General features: G+C 30.0%; 2 protein-coding genes across 5 annotated transcripts; one reads left to right on the top strand and one right to left on the bottom strand.

The window, feature by feature from the left end:
• Positions 1-1,426: 1,426 nt before the first annotated feature.
• LOC113853577 (protein PAT1 homolog) lies at positions 1,427-8,446 on the top strand. Of its 2 annotated transcripts, none has more exons than XM_027484019.1 (5): positions 1,427-1,858; positions 2,624-2,763; positions 3,006-3,062; positions 3,970-4,033; positions 5,075-8,446. In XM_027484019.1, the coding sequence occupies exons 1-5, from the start codon at positions 1,768-1,770 to the stop codon at positions 7,177-7,179; spliced, it is 2,457 nt and encodes an 818-aa protein (XP_027339820.1). In that variant the 5' UTR covers positions 1,427-1,767; the 3' UTR covers positions 7,180-8,446. The 2 variants fall into 2 exon arrangements, with proteins under 2 accessions (XP_027339820.1, XP_027339821.1); XM_027484020.1 differs by having other exon boundaries at positions 1,511-1,858; positions 2,614-2,763; positions 5,075-7,981.
• A 59-nt stretch (positions 8,447-8,505) lies between these two features.
• Positions 8,506-16,410, bottom strand: LOC113853576 (BTB/POZ domain-containing protein At1g04390). Of its 3 annotated transcripts, none has more exons than XM_027484017.1 (11): positions 16,211-16,410; positions 15,962-16,100; positions 15,138-15,645; positions 14,916-15,049; positions 14,390-14,838; positions 13,059-14,189; positions 12,458-12,610; positions 11,092-11,615; positions 10,126-10,205; positions 9,887-9,986; positions 8,506-8,776 (listed from the first exon to the last, which is right to left on the bottom strand). In XM_027484017.1, exons 1-8 carry the CDS (start codon positions 16,303-16,305, stop codon positions 11,183-11,185), a joined length of 3,042 nt encoding a protein of 1,013 aa, XP_027339818.1. In that variant the 5' UTR covers positions 16,306-16,410; the 3' UTR covers positions 8,506-8,776; positions 9,887-9,986; positions 10,126-10,205; positions 11,092-11,182. The 3 variants fall into 3 exon arrangements, with proteins under 3 accessions (XP_027339818.1, XP_027339817.1, XP_027339819.1); XM_027484016.1 differs by having other exon boundaries at positions 8,666-8,776; positions 9,943-10,008; positions 16,211-16,335; XM_027484018.1 differs by lacking the exons at positions 8,506-8,776; positions 9,887-9,986; positions 10,126-10,205; positions 11,092-11,615 and having other exon boundaries at positions 12,501-12,610; positions 13,010-14,189; positions 16,211-16,335.
• Between the last annotated feature and the right edge of the window lie 7,134 nt (positions 16,411-23,544).

Below are 23,544 nucleotides of genomic sequence, written 5' to 3'. Positions count from 1 at the left end.
TTTAGATTTTTTAATTTTAAAAAATTTATCTCTTTAACTTAGTCTTATTTGATATAGTAAAATGTTAATTATTATAATATATATTTATTTTATGAAATTTATTAAACTTGAAACAGCTCATGATATAATTTTATTTTTAATTAAAATAAATTCTTAAAGAAAACTGCTAAATAGTATGAAAGATGATTATCCAAATTTTGTACGAATTTAATTGTATTTTTTACTGAACAGATATTAAATTAAAAAAATATAATACAATCTTTCTCAAAAATCACACTAAATTGCTCTATAAATTGTTTTTGTTTAGTATTTGTGCAAAAAATATATATATTATATAGCCTTTTTATTCTTAAAAGTTATAATAAAAATACTATTTACATTACTTTTTTAGTTTAATCTTAAAGCATGGTTAATATAATTTTTTTTCCGTAAATTGTTACAAAAGTAAATAATTCTCAGTTATATGATTGAATAATAATAAAAATATAGGACAATATATTTTTATTATTATTTTTAATTATATAAATATTTTTTTTGTTAATCTCAATTCTTAAATTTAAGTTTAAGTATTTACAAATAAAAAATTTTATAAAAAAAAATACAATTATTATATTAAAATTATAAAAATATAATAAATACTTTTTTCTAATAAAATTTTATTATTATTAACTATTTATTTTCGGTCAAGAACTTATATTTACAAAACTTATGAAAAAATTTACATAAAATAAGCTTTAATCATAAAATTTGTTTAAAAAACTACACTACATTAAATTCATTAAAATTCAAACATATTCAACTACACTACATTAAATTCATTAAAATTCAAACATATTCTTGTTTATTTGATTAAGCTGTTTCAAAAATTTGGACTATTCTAATTTAAAATTAGTATTATTATTATTATTATTATTATTATTATTATAATATAAAGATATCGTAGTTTCAGAAAAAGACATAAGAGACATACACATTATATTTCAATAATAAAAAATAAAAAAAATTATTATAATTTAATAACAAAATTTTAATATTATATGTACATAAAACAATTTAAATTTTTTTAATATATATATTTATTAAAAAGATAATATATTAAATATTTTTTAAAAGTTATATTAATTTTAATAAAAAACAATTTTATCATTTAATATAATTTATATGTTATTTTATTATTATTTTTATTTATCTAATGACTTAATATTATTTATTTCTTTATCATAATATATATTAAATGTAAGATAAAATAAAAGCTTACACTTTTTTTTATCTTATTTTATCTTTATTCACTTTTTTTACAATTATCTTATTTTTCCGTAGTCAAAGGGGTCTTTAACAGTATTAATATATTTAATTATATTAAATTTTATATTTTGAATAAAAAATTACTGATATAAAATAAATCCCATCTGCATCCGTAACTGCTATTTAAAAACCCAATTATCGATCAGTGGTATTCTAGCTCCCGTTTTAGGGTTCTTAGGGTACAAAAAAACAATTCTGAAATAAATCTCAATCAATATCCCCTTGGCATTTGTAGGGTTCCCTCTCTCTCTCTCTCTCTCTCTTTTCTCTTTCTTCTGTTCGGCTTTGATCTAAATCGAAACCTCTTTATTTTTATTTTTTCATGTACTCAATTATTGGCACATGTCTTCTTCATCTTTCCCATCCGCTTCGTTTTAAGTTTTGGGTTTTACTCTGAGAAAGAAATAGTGTTTTTTGTTTCAATTTGTTTTCATATTGGTTTCTTTTTTCTCTTCGCTTTTCATGGTGGATATGGATGGGTTTGGGGCTGGGGTTGATGTTGAGGGGGCTCCCAACACAGATGATCCTAGACCACTAGGGAATGTTTCCACAGGTTTGCTTCATCTTCTATGATTACCTTCTCTCTCTTGTTAACCCTTTCGTTGATGGCTATTCGTTTTTGTGTTCTTTGATTCAACTCGTTCGTATAGATCTGCTCTATGTTAGCAATTATTTGATTTGAATTATAGGAAAGTTGACCCATTATTTTTAGTATGGGTTTCATATTTTTGCGTTTCAAGTGTTGGTTGGTAAGATTTTGCATGGCCTGCTGAGTAGCTGAATCAAAACCTTCAGCTGTAGTTTAAACTCTTGCAAATTTTAGAGAGCTTACCTTTTTTATTTTTCAACATGAATTGATATTTTTTGGCATCTTTAGGTCTATGCTGTTGTTGACTGCTTTAGTTGATGACCATAGTGTTTGGTGGCTGCATAATGGTTCTCTCTGTCTACTTTACTTTGGTTGTTGATTCAGGAAAGTCTAATTAAGTTAAGAGCAGTTTCTCTGGATGTCAATGCCTGGTTTTAAAATATTATTTTCATCAATATCTTTCTCCATTTCAATGAAAGAGTTGCTGCACTTCCAACAATATTTTCGTGCTTTTCAAAATTAAAATTATTATGCCATTTTCTTGGCTTTAGATACTGAAATAACTTTTGTATTTTACCAGTGTATTTTTTGACTTTTTGTTATTTTTTGGGTGGCTCAGTCACACGGGAGGGCTCTGCTATGTGCCAGAGTGCATCCTGTACTTTTAATGTTAAATAGTTCGAAGAAATTGTGGGGGATCTATGATTGAAAATTTTTAGTTCTTTGTAGATGAAGCTGTTTTTGATGCATCGCAATATGCATTTTTCGGTCAAGATGCTGTCGTTCATGAAGTTGAATTGGGAGGGTTAGAAGATGACGATGATTTGCCTGAGTCTAATGAGGAGGAGTTCATTCTCAATAGAGAAGAGGTTGATTTCACCATTCTTTCCACCATTTCTTTTAAACTTAAATTTTTTTGTGTCACCGTCCAGAATAATTTGAAATATAAACATGTAGATTTTATGGCTTTTACCATAATCCCCCCCCCCCCGCCCCAAAAAAATAAAAAAGAAGAAAAGAAATCAATGTATGTTAATTGGGGCTAGTCATTTATATTTTATGGATATAGTGCTAGAATTTTTGTTGACTTACATTTTCTTTCGCTTTGCAGGCTGAGGATGTAAAATCTCTTTCTGATATTGATGATCTTAGCACTACATTTTGGAAGGTAAGGCAGTTAAATTTTGATACTACACACCCTCTTTGAACGTTTAAGATTTTGTTAGATAACTGACTGAATATTCTCGTGATGACAATATCTTAATCTGCATGCATTCATTAAAAATTGATAAGTTATGCATTTATATTTTACATAAAAGTATATATTTTTTGTAATTTGAATGACCTGTAATGATCCAATTATGAGTTAAGGCATGTGTTGGAGAAAGAGGTAAATGTGGACATTATGCTGTTAATGATATATATATATATATATATATATATATATATATATAGTATTAGTTGTTTAATTTGTATGTAAGATTTCTAAATAACAGTCATCCTACTATGCGCTATCCTATGTAGCATTTTTGGCTTCAACTGCTATGTGTCACTATCCAAGATTGATGACTATGTCATTCCTATAAATCAATATGGTGTGGATCAAGCAACTTTTGGATAGATGAAATTTTCATCACATGTTTAATTTAGAATTTTTCTATTGGATAAAAATGTGGCTTATCTGTGTTTCTGTTTAGAGTTAGTAACTTAGTATGGACCAAGGAGATAAATCATATTGCTGGTGATTGATATTGTGGGAGAAAATTATGATATGCAATCTTGTGTTCATGGATTTTAGACTTTTGAGGAAAATTGGAAGAGTTGGTTAAATGAAATGGTACTCTTCTTAACACGATTCTTTTGGCATTTCAAGCTTATTCAACTGTATATGTCATCAACTAAACTGACAAGTTCTATCCCAAAGACTCAAACACAAAATTTAGTTCTTTTATCCTTTTTTAATGTGTCCCTTATGTGCTCACTTTTGTGATTCAGTTTGTTATAATTTTGATAATAATGCTCATCTCTAAGAATGATTATAAAGATTCATCCTTTTTTTATTTGTTTAATTTCAGTTGAACAAGGTTGTAAGTGGACCAAACAGCACAGGATTTATTGGTGAACGGGGAACAAGAGAAAGTGAGTAAAGCAACTGTAAAGAATTTACCTGTTTGCTTTTTCTTTTATCAAAACATAATAATGACCCTTGTATGCATTAGTTTTAAATTTTTTAATTATGTAACATTGTAATTAATGTTCTTCCATTATACTTTGATGCTGTCTTTTGCCTAGTAGTTGTTTGTATGAAGTGTAAGCTACGAACTAGCTGTTAGGCTTTAGAATTAATACTTGAAAGCTGGAATGGTATATTTGGAGTTGGCCTTTGTTTACCTTGAAGGGAGGTGGGATTCTGAATTGGTTGAGGACATCCTCAGCATGATATGATTTACAATACACCCCCTCAAGCTAGAGCATATATCATATGACATCAATCTTATCACAAATCAAGTGGCTTAAAGATCCCAACAAGACTTCTGTAAGGATACGTGCTAACTGATTAATAGTTAATAAACTCAATGGTGATCCTTGGGAAGAACATTTTCCTGGACAAAGTGACCATCAATTTATATGTATTTGGTCCTTATGTAAAATTAGATGTGAGACAATAAGTAAAACTACTTGATTGTCATAATGGAACTTAATATGATCAACATTTTGAAACTTTGTACTCATGAACTAATATGATCAACATTTTGAAACTTTGTACTCATGATCTAACTCCTTTTCCCACTCTATATGATTTTACAAGTGGCTGTTACCATTGCTTGTTATTGAGCCTCTGCAGTGGACCTAGCTACCACATTTTGGTTCTTACTTTTCCAAGATACAATGTTATTTCTTTTCTACTTAAAAGATCATCAAGTCATGAATAATGTTGTTGCAGAAACCCTCATCCCCCTTTTCATTAGCATAGATTGATCAGACCCATGCTATTGCTGGTTATAGACCTATGCTTGCACGCAGAATTTTATATTTTTTAAAATTTAAGACAAGGTGATGTATGTTATGTGTTCAAAGTGACTGTTATTTGGGCTTTTTGCAGTTTTATTCCTCCTTTGTCTCTGTTTGCAATCTGTTTTCACTTGACCTAAATTATTTATAATCTTATACTTTATTCAGACTCTTCAGCTGATTGGGCACACAGGGATGACGTTCTTAACTGGTATGACCAGAATAATTATGATAGTGAAAGTTCTCTGGATAGCAGAAAAGTGTCATCACAGCCTCGTTCTTCTCTTTCCCATTTGCATGAAGCAAAGCCCTTGTACAGAACTTCTTCATATCCTGAGCAGCAAAGACAGCAACAACATCACCACCTTCAACATTGCTCTAGTGAATCAGCTCCCAATTGGTTTGATCAGCATTTTTATGGTACTGAAACTACTCAGGATGGCAAACGATGGTCGTCACAGCCACATTCCTCCATTGCACACTTACAAGAGTCAAAGCCCTTGCAGAGAACTTTTTATCCTGACAAGCAGCAGGAATTTCCTCATTTTTCAAGTGAACCAATTTTGGTACCAAACTCTTCATTTACTTCTTATCCTCCCCCTGGTAGCAGATCTCAGCAGGCTTCTCTAAGTCATAATGCAGGCCACCTAAACATTCCTTATCATGCTCAGATGGCATCATCACCTCAAAATCGTTCCCATTTCTCCAGTTCTGCACTACCATTGAGTGGATTAAACCACGGGCCACCTTTTAGTGGAAACATGCGCCAATTTCCTACTGGTCCCCCTCTTAATAAGATAATACAGAATCAATTGGTAAACCAGGCAGGGTTATATCCTGGAGATCATCCAAATATTTCCTCAGGTATTCCCATGATTAACAAATATGACCAGATGCTTGGGCTGATGGAACTGAGGGATCAAATGCCAAAATCAGCTCAAATAGGTAGACAAAATATCCGGTTTTCTCCACAGGGTCTTGATATGATTGGGCAGAGAGGCAATAGTGGATGGCCCCGATTTAGGTCTAAGCATATGACAACTGAGGAAATTGAGAATATTCTTAGAATGCAGCTTGCAGCAACACACAGTAATGATCCATATGTTGATGATTATTACCACCAAGCCTGTCTTGCAAAAAAAACTTCTGGTGCTAAATTGAGGCATCACTTTTGTCCAACTCAAATAAGGGAACTACCTCTACGACCCTCTTCTAATGCTGAACCACATGCTTTTCTTCAGGTCGATGCTCTAGGGAGGGTTCCATTCTCATCAATTCGCAGGCCCCGTCCTCTACTAGAAGTTGATCCTCCTAATTCCTCTCCTGCTGGTAGCCCTGAGCAGAACATTTCTGAGAAGCCCCTTGAACAGGAACCAATGCTTGCAGCTAGAGTCACCATTGAAGATGGTATCTGCCTTCTTCTTGATGTGGATGATATTGATCGTTTTCTACAGTTTAATCAGCTTCAAGATGGTGGGATTCAGTTAAAACGAAAACGGCAAGGTCTTCTGGAAGGACTTGCTGCCTCACTTCAATTAGTTGATCCACTGGGAAAGAATGGACGTACAGTTACACTTGCTGCACAAGAGGACTTTGTTTTTCTCAGGATCATTTCTCTACCCAAGGGTCGAAAGCTACTTGCTAAGTACCTTCAACTGCTTTTTCCAGGTGGTGAGCTAATGCGAATAGTCTGCATGGCCATCTCTCGTCATTTAAGGTTCTTATTTGGTGGCCTTCCCTCTGATCCTGCTGCAGCTGAATCTGTAATTAACCTTGCAAAGGTGGTTTCAAAGTGCATCCGCGGAATGGATCTCAGTGCATTAAGTGCTTGTCTAGCAGCAGTTGTTTGTTCTTCTGAGCAGCCTCCCTTACGTCCCCTTGGAAGTTCTGCTGGAGATGGGGCTTCCCTTATTTTAGCATCTCTGCTTGAGAGGGCAACTGAACTTCTAACTGATCCTCATGCTGCTAGCAACTACAATATTGCAAATCGATCGCTTTGGCAGGCTACATTTGATGAATTCTTTGGTTTTCTGACGAAGTATTGTGTGAACAAGTATGATGGTATCATGCAATCATTCCTCATACAGGGGACTCCAAATATGTCTGTCATTGGACCTGATGCTGCAAAAGCTATTAGTAAGGAAATGCCAGTTGAGCTATTACGGGCAAGTCTACCTCACACCGATGAGCGCCAGAAAAAACTATTACTTGATTTTGCTCAGCGCTCTATACCTGTAGTTGGATTTAATGGCAATTCTGAGTTACTTAGATAATTGGACCTTCATTGCAGGAACTGTTTTCAAAATAGAATGACAGTAATTTTTATAGGGACAACCTTGTGTGTCTAAATACTTTGAAGCGGTCTGTTGTGGAAGTATCAGGTGCATCTACCTTAGGAGTTTTAGCCCCTTCATATCTTGTTATATTGCCATAATCAGGCCCATTGTGTATTATCATAGACTTGGCTTGATTTGTTCCTCTTGTCTTGTCTTTTTTCTTTTGACAGGGGAGCTTCTTGTTACTCAGTTTGTGGTTTCTAGAGCACAGTTAGTAGGTAGTAGTATGTCCGGGTTAGGTTTAAGTTGGATTCCCATGTTCCTTTATATTATCATACAGACATGGGATTGTGGTTGTGTTCATACTTCATATCTACCTTTTTATTGGTATCACATGTCCAAATTGAAGTAGCATTGTGGGGTGCACCATTTTAACCAGTCAACAAGGTGGCATTGGCATGCCTAAGAATAAATGTTAACCTTGTGTCGTGGTTATAGTTTCCTCTCCTTAATATTCTATTGGTGTAGACGTGTAGTTTTTTCTTGTATCATAATTCTGTTTCAGTAAATTGGACTATTATTGGTCTCTTTGTTGTCCTCACCTTGGTTTGTCTTGAATATAATGTTCTACTTATGAATGATTTTGGCAATTTGCTGTTGCACCTGGCTACTATTAGTTATATGGAATTTTTGAATCATTGAAGTTAACGCATATGGTTTACAGATGTAATGGATGTTTCTTGACCCTGTGTTTGACTTCTGGACTGAAATGGTTAATGGATTTGATCCTGGTTTTCCTTCAATCTTTTCTTTCAATATTATATCTTGTATATATTTGTATGATTTCTTTGATCATGTCTACACTGAAATGCATAAATGATATCTACATACGTGTCAAAAAAAATTAGAAAGGAATAAAGGGTAAGAATTATTGAGCCTTGTGATTTTAGTTAGTTTTTCCTTGCTTTATTCCCCTCTTCGCTATTAACAATAAATTCATTCTGTGCAAGAAGAAAGATTAGTGCGTGATGGTAGTGAGTGCCAATAAAATTATAAAATAATCGTACGGAAATGCTACATTTCTGCGTTAATGTAACAATTATAGAAATAACATAATGTTGGTTCCAATTTTGCTTGAAACTGAGCCATTAAGCAAAATAGCTAAGAAAATACATCTATTTTTCTATATAGAGCTTTGACATATATAGTAGTATCAATCTCTAATATCTAATATATAATCTAAAGCAGATTAAGTTATATCAACCTAAAAAATAAGAAAAAATTCCAACTGCAGATCAATGACAAAACAAGAGAAAATTACACAAAATACAAATCATGTAAAATGGTGGTACTGGTGTCAATTTTATTTAAACACATTATTGAGCTTATTGGCCATATTCGCTCGGATAACTACATCAACCTATGACAAGATAGTCGTACTTATTTTATGTACTTTTATACGAGTCAACAATGAGGTGTATAAACCCCAATGAGCTTGTCAAAACTTATTCTAAAATCTCAGCATCATTCAGCACTGAACTTTCTTGAATCTGACTTAACAAATGCTTCACAAGCTTTAGTTTGGAGCAACTACCTGAAAATCAGCAATCTATGTTAAAATACAAAGCATAAAAAAATTTAATGATGTCTAATATATCACATAACTTATGTTGCAAATTTCATCAAAACTAGGGCATATTCTGCTTTATCCGCCACCTCTAAAACCCTAATTGCTAACTGAATAATTTGCATTCACAAGGACACCTGCATTACAAGTGGGCCATTCCGACTTAATTTGGTTAAACATTCCTATCCATAATTAAGCTTCCAAGAAACACATCAAGGAGAGCATTGTTTACTTGATTCAATGAATTTTTCGTTCTTCATAGGTGTTTATAGTTTTTAGCTGAATGAAAACTAAGAAAGTTGAATGAAGAACAGAAGCCTTTTATACAACTGTTTTCATATCCATGAAAAGTTTTCATGTAATATAGCTACATGACTGAAGCATGTAGTTAAAATTATAATAATAGTAAAGTAAAATAACTCATGCAATAGCAACGATCAAGCCTTGTGTCATTTTGGAGGGGCAACTAAACATATATTCCTTTTCTAAATGCTAGTTTAGTCAGATAAATGTTTGTTAGTTGAGCAAGACCAAAATATGCCAAAAAAAGGGAGAGCAATAATGTTCATTTAAATAATTCAGCATCGTGTGATGATTTTGCTTATTAATTTTGATGTGTAAGCTTATTCCAATAGTGCCAATTCTTGGCTGGATCAATCAGGTTAAATTTGGGAGACCATTTGAAGATTCTGTGTCCCACGTACATAAAATTTGGTTGGAAGAAATAAATCAAATGAAATTATTAATTCCTTCTACAACATGGCTATAGTTTTCTTTTCTATGGCAACCTAACTATGTTACTTGTAACCATAACCTAGACAAATTAAAAAAGAAAACACATCACTACCCAATTTTCATAGATGAACCAAATAGAAAATTACATTATTTGTTTTCAATTATTACTAGCTGAGAAAGTCTTCAAAATAGTATTTTACTGGTGTGTGACATACTGTGTAACTGGAACAGGGTAGAAAATTTCTAAAAGTAGATTGCTTGCTTTACGAGTACCCTATTAATAATAATATGAAAAGAATAACTAGACAGAATGTGTTTTCACAATAAAAGAAAAGTACCTACCAAAAAATTAGATGGAGGATGGTAGAACTCATGAATGACTAAAATCATTTGAAGACTAAGTTTTGACCTGATGATTGATCAAATGACATGATATCTTCAGCTGCACATTATATGAAAGAAAGCTGCTCAAAAAGATAAATGATTGATCAAACAAGCATGAATTGTTTTATAAGGGACGACTAAGTGACAGAGTATTCTAAAAATTCAGAGACCAAAAGGAGGAACAAATTTTCTCTAACCTTCACCAAAACAAATCCTCTTGTTTACTTTGAACAATGGAGCATGGAGCACACCTCAGGTCCAATATTCTTCCATTTGCCTACAATATATGGATGAGACAGACAAGTAGTAATAAATCACATGGTCATAAACATGTGTTCGGATTGGCTTATTTTGCGTTGAAAATATCATATAATCACATCAGAAATCTTTTGAAAACAAAGAAAAATTTAGGTTACTCAAACATGCACTTATTAACAATGCAAACAAATCTCTGCCTCCTCACTTGATCTCCCCATCTCCCTGCTCCTTTCTTTTGCTTTCTATCTTCTCACCAACCTAATTTATTGGTCCCTGTTGTAGTGTCTCTTTACACTGACACTTGTCATGGGATAAGATCAATATCTGATGTGTCTTCTCTGCTTTCTAAAAAACTTAATATCAGATGTGGAAATTGACAAGAAAACCCCTACATATGGTAGTTAAATCCAGATTTGAATAGTGAATAAAAAAACCTATTTTTTGAATTGTGAAGTGAATCGTAAGATTCATGGTTATTGCTAAAACAATAATAAAAATTAAATATATCTATATATTGACATTTTATAATCATATACATTATTGTATAACTAATAAAATGAAACATAGTATAAAGATTCAAGACACATTAATGACACTAAAAAAGTTGTAACTACATAAATCATCCATATAAAATGGGGAAGACAAATATAAAATAGGACCATTAGCTCCCTCTATAGCAAACATATTAGCAGGATTATGAGTTCAATGAATTACAGAGGTTAGAAATTCTTGGAATTCATATTAAAACAAAAATAGTAATTTTAGAATTAAAAATAATATTTTAAGGAAAAATATCACAATTTAAATAATTAAATCATAACAAGGGTTGCTTTGAAAACCTTTATATTCTGGCTCTACTTAAAACCTTCAAAATCAAAAGTAATTTGACAGAAATGTCAGCATACCTAATATGATGAAAGTTTTCAGCTTCTAAAAAGTTATGGTACATGGGCTCCTGAATCTCATCACTGTGAATCATGAAGAAACTTAAATCACCTAGCAATCTTTGCCATGATCAAAAATAGAAGCAGAAGTAATTAAGTTCACCAGCACATCATCAAATTCCTCAATTTCACCAGAATCTCGTAATTGACTATAAGAACCAGCCATGAGTTTTGCTATAAAGTCAACCAACTTCCACAAAGAGAGATTATAAGCCATTTTGATTATTTTAATGGACAACTTCCTGGAAGTATCCAGACGAGACATAATCACATTCAAGCAAGGTTCTTCAATATTTTCCAAAATCCAGAACTCGGCAAGCCAACAAATCTCCACATACGGTTGTAGATTTAATAGCTTTTCTTCATCATCCATATTATCCCATAAACATCCAGAGGGAGGATTAGGCAGCTCAGCAGAATAAAACCACTGTACTAGTTTAATCAATGCTTCCCAGCTAATATCAACCTTTATGATTTGTGAATGACTGCAAGAATGAATAACATTTAAGACAGGTCCTTAGGGGAATACAGAAATTAAAGCAAACAGAGAAGGCTTGGATAGTTTCGTATCAAACATAGAAAATCCTTGCTTATAACTTCCAAAGATGTCCAATGAAGTTAACTTAACAAAGCAAACCAAGATGACAACAGATTAAATTAATTATTACTCAGTGAGTTTCCAATTAGTTCTTAGATTAAATTATAATTCAGTGAGTTTCCAAATACCATTTTATTAGAATATGCCATAAAGAGAATGGTCAACAGAGAATTTTTTACCATGTATGTCTGCCTTTTTTACCATGTACATATTCTTTAATTTTTCATGGGCTCCTGCTTCAATAATAGGCAAAGCTCTTCATTTAGGTCAAATTAATCAGGGTCCCTAAACTATTCGGGAAATTTAAAATAAGTCCCTATACTTGAAAGTTTTGCAATTATAGGTCTCTAAACTTTTAAATCATTTTCAATTGGATCCTTGCGTTAAGGTTCCACTAAGTATAGGGACATAATTAAAAATTATTAAATAGTTGAGGGACCAAATTACTAGTGTTTAATTATACACAAGTCCCTGAACTATTTAAAAAATTTTAATCAGGTCCCTGTACTATGCAGAACCTTATCAGAAAATGTTGTCAAGGACCCAATTAAAAAGTTCATGGACCTATATTTACAATCGTTTAAAGCTTAGGCACTAAAAAATCTCCAAAAGTTGAGGGACCTACAGATTAATTTAACATTTGATTTAAACTTTTGGGGCCATTTTCATCATTTGTATATTGAAAAACTGTAAAATACATAAATTAACAATTTCTTGATCAATAATCACCTTTCTTGCATTCCTGACCGGAATAAACCTTGCAAATAATCAGAGCCAGACTGCAATATAACTTTGTGAGCATGCAAATGGGGTACTATGTGGGAACAAATGTCGCATGTCCACCCAGTAAGTTTATTTGATTTAGCTTCCAATATGACATCCCTGGAAAGAGAAATTGACAAAATCAGAATTGCTTTCCCAAATTCTTCAAACAAATGTTAGCAATATCACTGTTTCTATTCTTCATTGTGCATAAACCCTTTACTTTCCTTAAATCACAAGGCAATGAATATCTAATCAATAAACAAGCTCCAATCAGTAAGTTTGCCTAATAGTTATTTCACCATATACTTTATGATACAATTGCATACAATTGCATTTAGCAACTGCTTCCAAATTCAATAATCCTTTGAGCAACTCAACCTAACTCTACTAGAAAAACATTGAATGAAACTAAAGCTATTAATTTGCACATTAATGGACAGATTACAGGAAATAAAGATGAAAATAGACAAAAATGAAAAAGAAAATGTTTGTTAATTTGTGAATTAACAAACTCACATGCAATCTCAAGATATTTATAAGTAGCTAATCAAGAAGCAAACCATACGAGAAGCAACTTCCAGCTGAATAAAGAGATGAAGTAAGATTGAAGTTGGGGAAAGGCGTGCCCCACTTTGGACGTTGTCTACAAAGCATTTGCAAGAAAGGTTGTTGATTGCAGCGCTTAGCAAGAATTTTCAGTTTCTCAACAGTTTCTTCTCCTGTCTTTAAGCATCCCAAGTATACATATTGCAACAGCAACGCCAATGCTTCATAATCAACATGAGGAGATAACCGAAATTCTTTCACAGTCTCTTTGACAAACTTATCTGTTACCTCTTCAGAACTCTTGCCACTGGGTAACAATTGAGGAGGCAGCAGTGATGGACATCGAACAGCAAGAATAACACCATGAACATTCACAGAAACCCCATTTGCTACAATGAGTTGCATATCTGAGCATTCTTCTTTATTAAGATATTTCCCAATCCGTATGGCGAATTCATTTGGGAAACCATAAAATCCAAAATAACTTAAAATATAAGCAGCATACCATCTCACTCCATGACTGAAAGAGTTGCTACTACAGATCTCATGAAGTTTGCTAACTAACTGACCTTTAATGTCCATAACCTCTGTACAAAATTGCTGAGGATTATCTGGTAGAAGGCCACACTGATGAAGAACATCAGCTAAGCCCCACAACCCATAAAATAAGAGAATATTGGAACCTTCCCAATCTTTATGAATAGAGCAACAAGACCTTTCATGGATTGTTGTATACAAATAAGGGGTGAAGCTTGGCCTTTCCACATGAATTTCATTACTTAAGCATCGTTTCACAAGAAGAACAATGGCCTTTATTCCCTTGCTCTCAGTGATACAGCTTTGATACTGTGGTAAACTTGCAAGACATGTTATTCCAATTAAATTGACAACCATTTGAAGTTTATCTAATGTCCCATAGCTTTCTAGGGATGATGAATAATGTAGGGTATGCATTAACTTTCTGAAGAAGGACAAGCTTTTCAACTTCAGTATATCTGATAATACAAATCTAGCATGCGAAGAGATGTGATTACATGGAGAATGAATCATCATTAGAACAGCCCTTGATATTGGTTCACTTTGAAAATGATCAACAATATCCTTTAGAAATATTCGGCACCATTTTTCAAGTGTATCCACAAAAGTCAAGCTGTAGACAAAGAGGAAATAAGAATGAGTAAATTTGGAGAGCATCAACACAATGAAGGTGTATCAAACATTCAGCTATAAAAATTTCAGAAATATAATCAACAGTAGTAGTAAGAAAATGAGACACAGGACACATTATAACATCAATGTGTATCCCCATGTTAAAGCCATCAAGAAATGATATGGAAGGAATTCAATTACCATGCACATGTAATTAGAAAGTTGATCTGGAGCTGAGTTCCATGGATCTGAGGGTTCAAATTTTCTCCACAATGAAATGTAAGCCACCCAAGAATGTCCCACAGATAATTTGTACCAAGACGATAATTGGCTTTTAATCTGTTTTGTGCCACGGATATTTGCTTTTCCAATGACAAGGCAGGTTCAGACGATAGGTCTTGCTTCTCTTGAATATTTTCAACCAGAAGATTAATAAGGGCTCCAGCAATTCCTTGTTTCCAAAAGATGGTATGATGATCACCAGCCCAACGAGTTATTAGAGCCAACCGGCATGCTTCCTCTAATAAAGAACCATGGTTGTTACCAACTCTTTTAGAACTTGGCCCTGTTTTTCTCATCCCACAAATTATGGCATCAACAAGTGCATCACCACAAAAGCCTACCACTTTTACACAATTCTCTTGTGATCTCTGAACAGATAAAATCAGTCTTTGTTAGGAACAATACTATATATTACATGTTATGTTAGAGAACAATGAACTGTTACCAATAAACATTGAGCAAGCCTAAATCCCTCTATTCGAACAACATGAGGGTTTGATTCTCCCATCGCCTGCACAACCATTTGTAGAAATGCTTCTCCATCCTCTAGAAGCTTTCTTGCTACAGAGTCACATAATGCTGGTAACAAAAATAGTAACTTAATTTATCTAAATACCTGAGAACAGAAGATAATGTTGAGGAGGAGGGTGGAGGGTTATTTTAATACCTAAAGATGTGTATAGCCTTAAAAGTGCAATTTTAATAGAACTATCGGTCCTTGTATGCATGTTTGCTAAACCTTTCATCAGTTTAACATCATTAAAAACAGGGAACCTAGATGGAGGCCACCGCCACAGTATCATGCTCAAAAGCGAAGTCATCTCTTCAAAATACTCAATTTTCTTTGTACCTTCAGCAAAATCTTTTATATTTCCAACAATACGAATAGAACTCTCTGTTTCTTTCAATGCTTTCATAACTGCCTTCTCATTTGTAGCACTCAAATTTGATATTATCAATTTTAAAGCAGTTGCACAGGGTATTGCGACTTCTACTTGATGTGAAGATAGCAAGGATGACAGACAATAAACAAGATCCAACACATGTGGTTGCAATAGTTGATTTGGCAAAACACTAACCAACTTCACTGCAACATTTGACGCCATGCTTAACAAAGACCCATTTTTGCATTGAAGAATCCATAACAATGCTCCCAAAACATCGTCAACAGATTCCTGAAGCAGTAAAGCAATGAAGGGAAGTACATACTCCAATGTTATTAAATATGTAAAACCAAATCATCTATAACAAACCATCCTGTCCACACACACACACACACATATATATATGTTCACATAGTATGACATTAGCAACTAGTTTCAAAGAGTATTAAAGCCTTACCTCAATATTCAAGAAAATGATTTCTTCTGTTTATTTATTTATTTATTGATTCTTGTAATTAACACACTGTAATTATGCCAAGTGCCGTTGACTCAAGCAAATTCATATGCAATTGACAGAACTCCAAATAAAAGGGAATAAAGAATGTACCTTAACAATAGCATGACGTAGTGCAAGTACATCTCTTGATAAGAAATCAAGAAACGCACTCATTGATCGAATAACATTCTTCTGCACTTCAATGTTGGCGCAGTGCCACTTCCATTTGCTTGTCTTTTCATCAAAATGCCTGTTGTCAAGAACAAGAACAACCCACGAATTGAAAAACCCAAAAAATTGAAACTTGAGCAAGTTCAAATGATGGGTATGTGAAAAGATAATTTAAATGAAAAAGAAGACCTGGTCCCAAGGTTTAAGAACTGGAAAAGACGGCTATGGAGGGTCTGCATATGCACACTGATGCTGTCTTTCTCTTTCTCTCTGCCAGATTTCATGGTTTCTGAGACAATTCGAGAGAGAGAGAGAGAGAGAGAGGGAGAGAGAGAGAGAGAGTATCAAAGTGAAAGAAGTTCTAAGTTTAGCTCTGCACGATTGAACACCGCCACAACGCCCCTCCTTTCAGACAAACTATATGTAGAAAGAAGCAAGACAAACAAATAAAAGCAAAATTCGTAATTCAGTCTTTTTTTTTTTTTCATTTCTTTGTTTGAATTAAATTGGATTTAATTTATTAAATAGGACTTTCAAAATTTTGTCATAATGAATAAAAAAAATTATGATTTATGCCAACAAAAGGCTGTCACAGTTGAGATTAAAATGAAAAATTATAAAATCAAATTAAAAAAAGCAACAATTTGTATAAAATAAATAAAAAATAAATGTAATGTAATAATCATTTTTTAATAATAATAATGAGTGTACAAATAAGTAGAGAGAAAAACTCAATCTCAAAATTGTGTCTATTTTATTAAAAAAATTATCATTCTTTTCAATCTAATTATAAGAAATAAATTTTTATGTATTAATTGATACAAAATATTATTATTTTTAATTATCATGAAACTTTTATTAATGAAGCACTAACTCATTATCTGTGTAACTGAATTTATTTATTAATAAATCATTAATTTTATTATTTTTAATATGATATTTTTGAAATACACTATAAATTTACGATTGATAGTTAATTTTATTGATATTAATGAATTATTTATTTATTTTTTACAAAAAAGACTAAAAAATTATTTAAAAATAAAAAAATTAATTAAAAATAAAATTAATTATATCATCAATAATATGAAATTATAAATTAATTAATTTAAAATTTATTATTATAATAATTTTTAACAAATTAATAATATAAGAATCTTTATATTCATGATGCATTAAAATTAGGATTTGGTTAACCTATCTAAATACAGTAAGAATTTATTCAAAATTAACATTTTTATTAAATTGAAAATATAAAAGTGTAGAATAAATTTAAATTCTGATATTTTTTATTCAAAAAATAACTCTAATTACTAAATTTTAAAACTATTAAATGAATTTTTTATTTTTAAGATAATTAATACATTTTTATTAATGATTAATATCTAAAATAATAAAACATTATTAAAAATGTTAGTAGAATGATAAAATAAAGATGAAGAGTAATAAATGCTTATTATTATTATTATTATTATTATTATTATTATTATTATACTGCTAATTATTTAAAATTAACTCAACTTTAAAAGTTGAGATTATAAGTTTTTAAAAATTAGTATATTCTTGAGATAACAATTTTATTTAGTATTACTTTATAAAACAATATGAATATATTTTTAAAAATATATAAATAAATATAACAAAGTTTAAAAATATAATAAATAATTTTTAATAAAAATTTATTATTATTAATTGCTTAATATCGTTTTTAGTAATGTAACACCGTCTTCTCATTTTTTAGTAAATTATATTTATTTAATATTAAGTAACATTAGAATGCATTTAGAGAAAAATATAAAAGATTTTTTGTAAGAGTTTTGATGCAGAAGATATCGCTTAGGCGAGGTAAATCTCGCCCAAGCAAGATTGAGCGTGCAAGAATATCTTGCTGCAGGGCTATCTCGCTTAAGCGAGATAAGATAAATGTTGCCCAACTGTCACCTCGCTCGGGCGAGATGTAATCTCGCTCAAGCGAGTTGGGTTTTCGTTCAGGCGAAATAGGTCGCTCAGGCGAGATTGAGCGTGAAGGAGCTCGCTTAAGTGAGCATATTAGAAAAGAGAGTGTGAGATCATTGTCTACATATCTCGCTTAGGTGAGATGTTCGTCGCTCAAGCGAGATGTCGTCGCTCAAGCGAGTTGTTCCTTGTTCAAGCGAGAACGCGCGATGCTAAGGAGTATTTAAAAGATTTTCTGCATGAGAAATTCATTCTATTTCAAACTCACGTCTCTCTCTCAAGTTTTCTCCAAACTCTCTCTTCCTTTCACCCAGATAAAAGCCTCAAAAACTCCAATTCCTCTTCAAAGTTAAGCTTGGACGTTGAAGTTAAGTGACTCCGAGTAAGTTTCTTCGGATTAAACTTAAGTTTCTCCGATCGTTTTTCTTGTTTTTGTTTCTTATGGATATCTCTTGGTATTCAAGAGAACCTCTATAGTTGACCCTTGATCATTTTCAATATATTTTTGAGGTAAGGAGAGCTTTATTTTATTGTTACATTACAATTTTATTTTATGCCCATAGAGCACTATTATGTAAATATGGTATGAGAATAGATGGTTGAGATATCTTTTGTGTGAATAATGGATGAAAAGATGTTTGTTTGATGAGTTGGACTGTTTAGTTGTTTAGACTAACTGGTTGGTACATGTTCATATGTATAATGTGAAATATTATGAAATTTGCTGAATGATTATTATGAGATTCTGTGTGAAATATGTTTGGATAAAATAATATTGATAAGAAAGAAGTTAACAGTTATGATTGTAATAATAAGTGTATGAGTGAAATGGAATTAGAATGAATCTTATGAATAAGTCTGAGAATGACCTAAGAGTCAGATATGGATGAAATCTAGTGTGATAGTTATAAAGATACAATAGGGTATAGAGTTCAGAAACGATGAAAATCTAGGAGAAACGTAGGGTGGTGAGCGACATTCGCGTATGTGTAAACACTCTTTCTGAAAATGAATGTGTCACATGACTTCATACTCGTTTCTTGACTAGACTCTTGACTATGCCTTTACTAAGGGACCCGATTATTGTACATGTTGTATCTGTATGCATAGGCTAACCGGCGACTATTTATCTAGTTGAGTAAGATCTTGAGAAGTGTTGGAGGCATCGATATTTGTGATCATAGTGCATTGGGAGTGCGTGTTGGAATAAAAGGAAGGAAAATGAATAATAAATTATTGAATGTTATGTGTGATGTGAATGTGTTTGTAATATGAATTCATGAAATTGAATGTGTTGTATTTACCTTAAAATTATGATTTTATGTTAAAAGTTTGTAAATGATAGAAAAGATGCTCATCCTTACTAAAATTTTCAAGAAACCAAGATGACAGAGTCTCAGGAAAAAATTAGATTAGTAGATAGATCCGTACATTTTAGGCTTAATTATGTATTTAATGAATATCAAATAGTATGTTATTTTAAATTTGTTGTACTTGTAGAATACGAACCTTGGATTTTTGTTATGATAGAGATGTATTTCTCTTGTAGTATTCCTTTTGACTTTCTTAGGAATAGAATACACCAGACTTTATGTGTATATATGTATAAAGGTACGATTAGAACTTCAACAACCCTCACTTATCTTTTTACCTATCACGACCACGATCATCTCAAAAGACCGATCCGATGGACCTTTGAGTATGTTACTGACACAAAAGTTAGAGCTAATTCGGGCGATCGTTATCTGGGTGTAGATGATGGTCTAGATTCAGAGGATCTGGCTGAGATAGAGAGCTGACACGGGTTGATGAATAGGACCAATCTTCAGTGTTGGTGTATGAGTTGAGACTGTTCTGAGTTATAATTTTGCATATATGATGTAATTATTTTGGTGATGTAATTATTATTCTAAGTCCCATATATTTTGACAAATAGTTTGTAAATTATTATACTCGATATATAAAATGCATGTACAATATCTTAAATTCTGAATTTTGATTATGTTTAATACAACAATTAAAATTTTATCTTACTATTTTTACTAATCAAAATAGAAATATTTGTACAAATTACTATATTGTGACAAAGACTTCATTAAGTAGTCATAATAAAACTCACTATACACAAATTTTGTATTTTACATCAAATTATAAAATATAAAATATACATTATACAAAATTTTGATATAAAAATTTTACAAGTAATACGGACTCGTAATTCATAGTGTTTGAAAAACTTGTTAAAATAACATTTAATTTATAACTTATAGCTATTAATAATTTTCTTTCATTCATTTCATGACTTATAACTTTTCAATCTTAAAAGCTAAGATTAACTTATTCCTTCAAATTAAACTTTAAAAGAAATAGCCTATATTTTTGAAAAATATTTTTATATTCAAAATGTTCCTAGAGTAGAATTATTGGTTCCTCCCCTCTTAAAAATAAATAATCTATATTACTTGTTACCAGTCATCGGCATTGATAAGGAGAATAAAAATTTTAAATAAATCTTAATTGAATAAATAAAATATTTTATTTTTTAAAATTTTAAAAATTTAATAAATATTTTTTTTAATCTTTTACTTTGAGTTCATTTATTTTGGTTTTAAATTTATGTTTTAATTATCTTTTATATTAATATATGATCATATTTTAAAATTCAATACTATAGAAAGAAATTATTTTCTATAAAATTAAAGATGCATAAAATATTGTACAAATTTTATAAACTAAATTAAATGTCTAATTTATTAAATTACAAAGATTAATCTAATTTTTTTAAGTACATCAATTATTAAGAAGGGAATTTAAGGTTCACAAGTTAATCATGGATTTAATGAGCAAAATTTTCAAGCTTTGTAAGAGTGGCAAAGAGGGTAGCCCGCTCCATCTCATTAAAAGTTAGTAAAAAAGTGAGTTAATTTATACATATTCTTTAGGGCTATATATCTTAGAATAATCAATTCAGGAGAAGGTTAGTAAGTTGACTTGTTTAAAGATTAAAAGATAACAGGTCTATTTGTCTAAAATTAATATAAAAAATTATAAAAATAAGTACAAATTAATAAAACAATAATTAAAATAATAAAACATATAATTAACTAATAAATAGGAATATTTAAAATTTTTTAAAAACGAATTATCCACTTGACCATCTTTATTGTGTTTGTAATAATTTCTTTTACTTTTTGAATACATGGATTTTTTTAATTTTAAATAAAGAACTTTAAAATAAAATAAGTATTTATTTTATAACTTAAATATTATTAATAATATTTTTTTTATTTTTTATAGTCTCGTGTTTTATGTAAATATCTATCCTTATAATTTATATATTGATTACTTTTTAAACAAATTTTCATCTCTTGTTTTAATAAACATTTACTAATTTTATTTAACTTTTTCATTTGACATTAAGACGTTAATGTGTCAAATTCTCATATCTACGATGTCAAATATATTACTTGAAATTTAGACATTAATATCATTTTACATCAATTCGTTATCCTCATATAATACAGACATTTATTTATACAATTTAAATATTAATTTTTTTTTATAGTAATACATACTTTTATTTCTATTATTTAATTATTTTGCAGAATTTTTTATTTTATATGATAAAAATAATTTTATTTACTAAATGTTCATAAATTATTATCTATTGAATTTATGCATTTATACAATTTCAAACAAAATAGTTTATATCATGTTTAATTACGGATGTTTAAAACTGAAACAAACCATTTTCAAAACACTAGACCGATAAAAATAAAAATAAAAATTAATGAAACCGAAAATGGAAAAATTGCATTTTATATGTGATTTATTTTTATTTTTATATCTCATTCTTAAAATCAAATAAAATTGTATTTATAATAATTATATATTATTTTTGTTATATTTTTATATAAAAATTATTTATTCTTCAAATATTTATTCATCACTTTTATTTACTTTAGATTTTTATTTTTTAAATTAAATATATATATTTTATTTTTCTCTATCAATATTTTTATCCTTTTAATCATTATGTCTTTTCTTATTTTTTTATTTTTTAACAAACTCATTTTAATTTTTGAGTTACTACTTATTTGAAATTTAAAACTAAAATAAAATTCAAATAATAATAAATATTTTTAAAAATAAAATAATTTAATAATAAATAAATTCTGAAAAATTAATTCAGATTGATTCAATATGTTGCAGCTTAATTTTTAAATTATGTTTAAATTTCAACGAATTAAAATGGATTGAATCACGTGTATTTTTATATGCCATTCAAATGACTTTTTAAGTACAATATAATTGAACTGTAAAATTTTTTATGCTATTATTATTCTAAACTAATCACTCTAAGATAAATCTTAATTAATTAATTAATAGACAATCCTACAATTAATAAGTTAATAGAATTAAGAAATAATTTAAGTTTATAAGTTAAGAGAATCAATCTATTGACTAGACTTCTAATTAGTTAATTGAATTTAACAAATTAATATTTTTTTTAGTATTTTGATTTATTTTGTTACTTTTTATGATTATTAAAGTAACATGTAAAAAGAAAAATTATTATTATTGAATGATCATTAAATGTTAAATAATAGTATCAATTAATTAAATAATTGATAATTGTATTAACATGATGAATAAAACTAAATTAGAAAATATATAAGTATTTATAAAAAAAAATTGAAGTCTCCTACTTTTATCATAAAAATCAACTATGTGATTTTTTTATTTTTATTTTTTTTTAATATTATTTTTCAATAAAATACTCTCATTGATTTTATTAGTTAACTTAAGGAAAATTAGTAATAGATAGTTGTGATAATAGTTTATATGGAAGTGACACCGAAAGAAAACGTTTAATTTTATTGCAATTGAGGAGTATATTTTTCTGTCGGTTAAATTTTTTTAATGAAATAATAGTTAATAATTCGCAACATACGACCTTCTATTTATGAATTAAAGTGTAAAAATAAAATTATCGATAAAAACATAAAAAAAATGACAATAAATGGAATAATTAAATGTTTCATAGGCTATTACAAAACTTTAGAGTATCTACTATATATGTCACTTATAATTTTTAAAAATTGTATTTTTCATTTTTTAAACATTATAGTTAATACTAATTAGTATAACTAAAATTTGATATTTAAGGTGTAAGAGTGAAATTAAAATACAAATACAAAAATATGATATAAAAAAATTAAAGATAAAAACAGTTTTAAAAGAGGAAAATAATAGTCACTTCCTTAAATCACTTTATTCTAATTTTGGGATGTTTTCATCAAATGTTAATTTTACACCCTACAGATTATCATCCAGAATTTTCTCAAGTTCTTTGCCTTTTCTTTTCTTTTTATTTATTTTTACTTTATGCCTCAAATATAGTTTCCATTATTACAAATTGGCCCTTCCGCAGCACTATAAATTCCCTAACGAGGGTTTAGTCGCCACACGCTACGATTCAGTGACGTTCTTCTGCTCAAATTTGCCATCGTTCAGAGAAGCGTGAAAGCTTTTGATATTCAGAATGAGAGCTAAGGTTAAATACT

This window comes from Abrus precatorius, unplaced genomic scaffold (genome assembly GCF_003935025.1).
Source record: "Abrus precatorius isolate BTA unplaced genomic scaffold, Abrus_2018 Scaffold11, whole genome shotgun sequence".
Classification (NCBI taxonomy): Eukaryota; Viridiplantae; Streptophyta; class Magnoliopsida; order Fabales; family Fabaceae; genus Abrus; species Abrus precatorius.
This window is presented reverse-complemented; position numbering and strand designations above follow the sequence as displayed.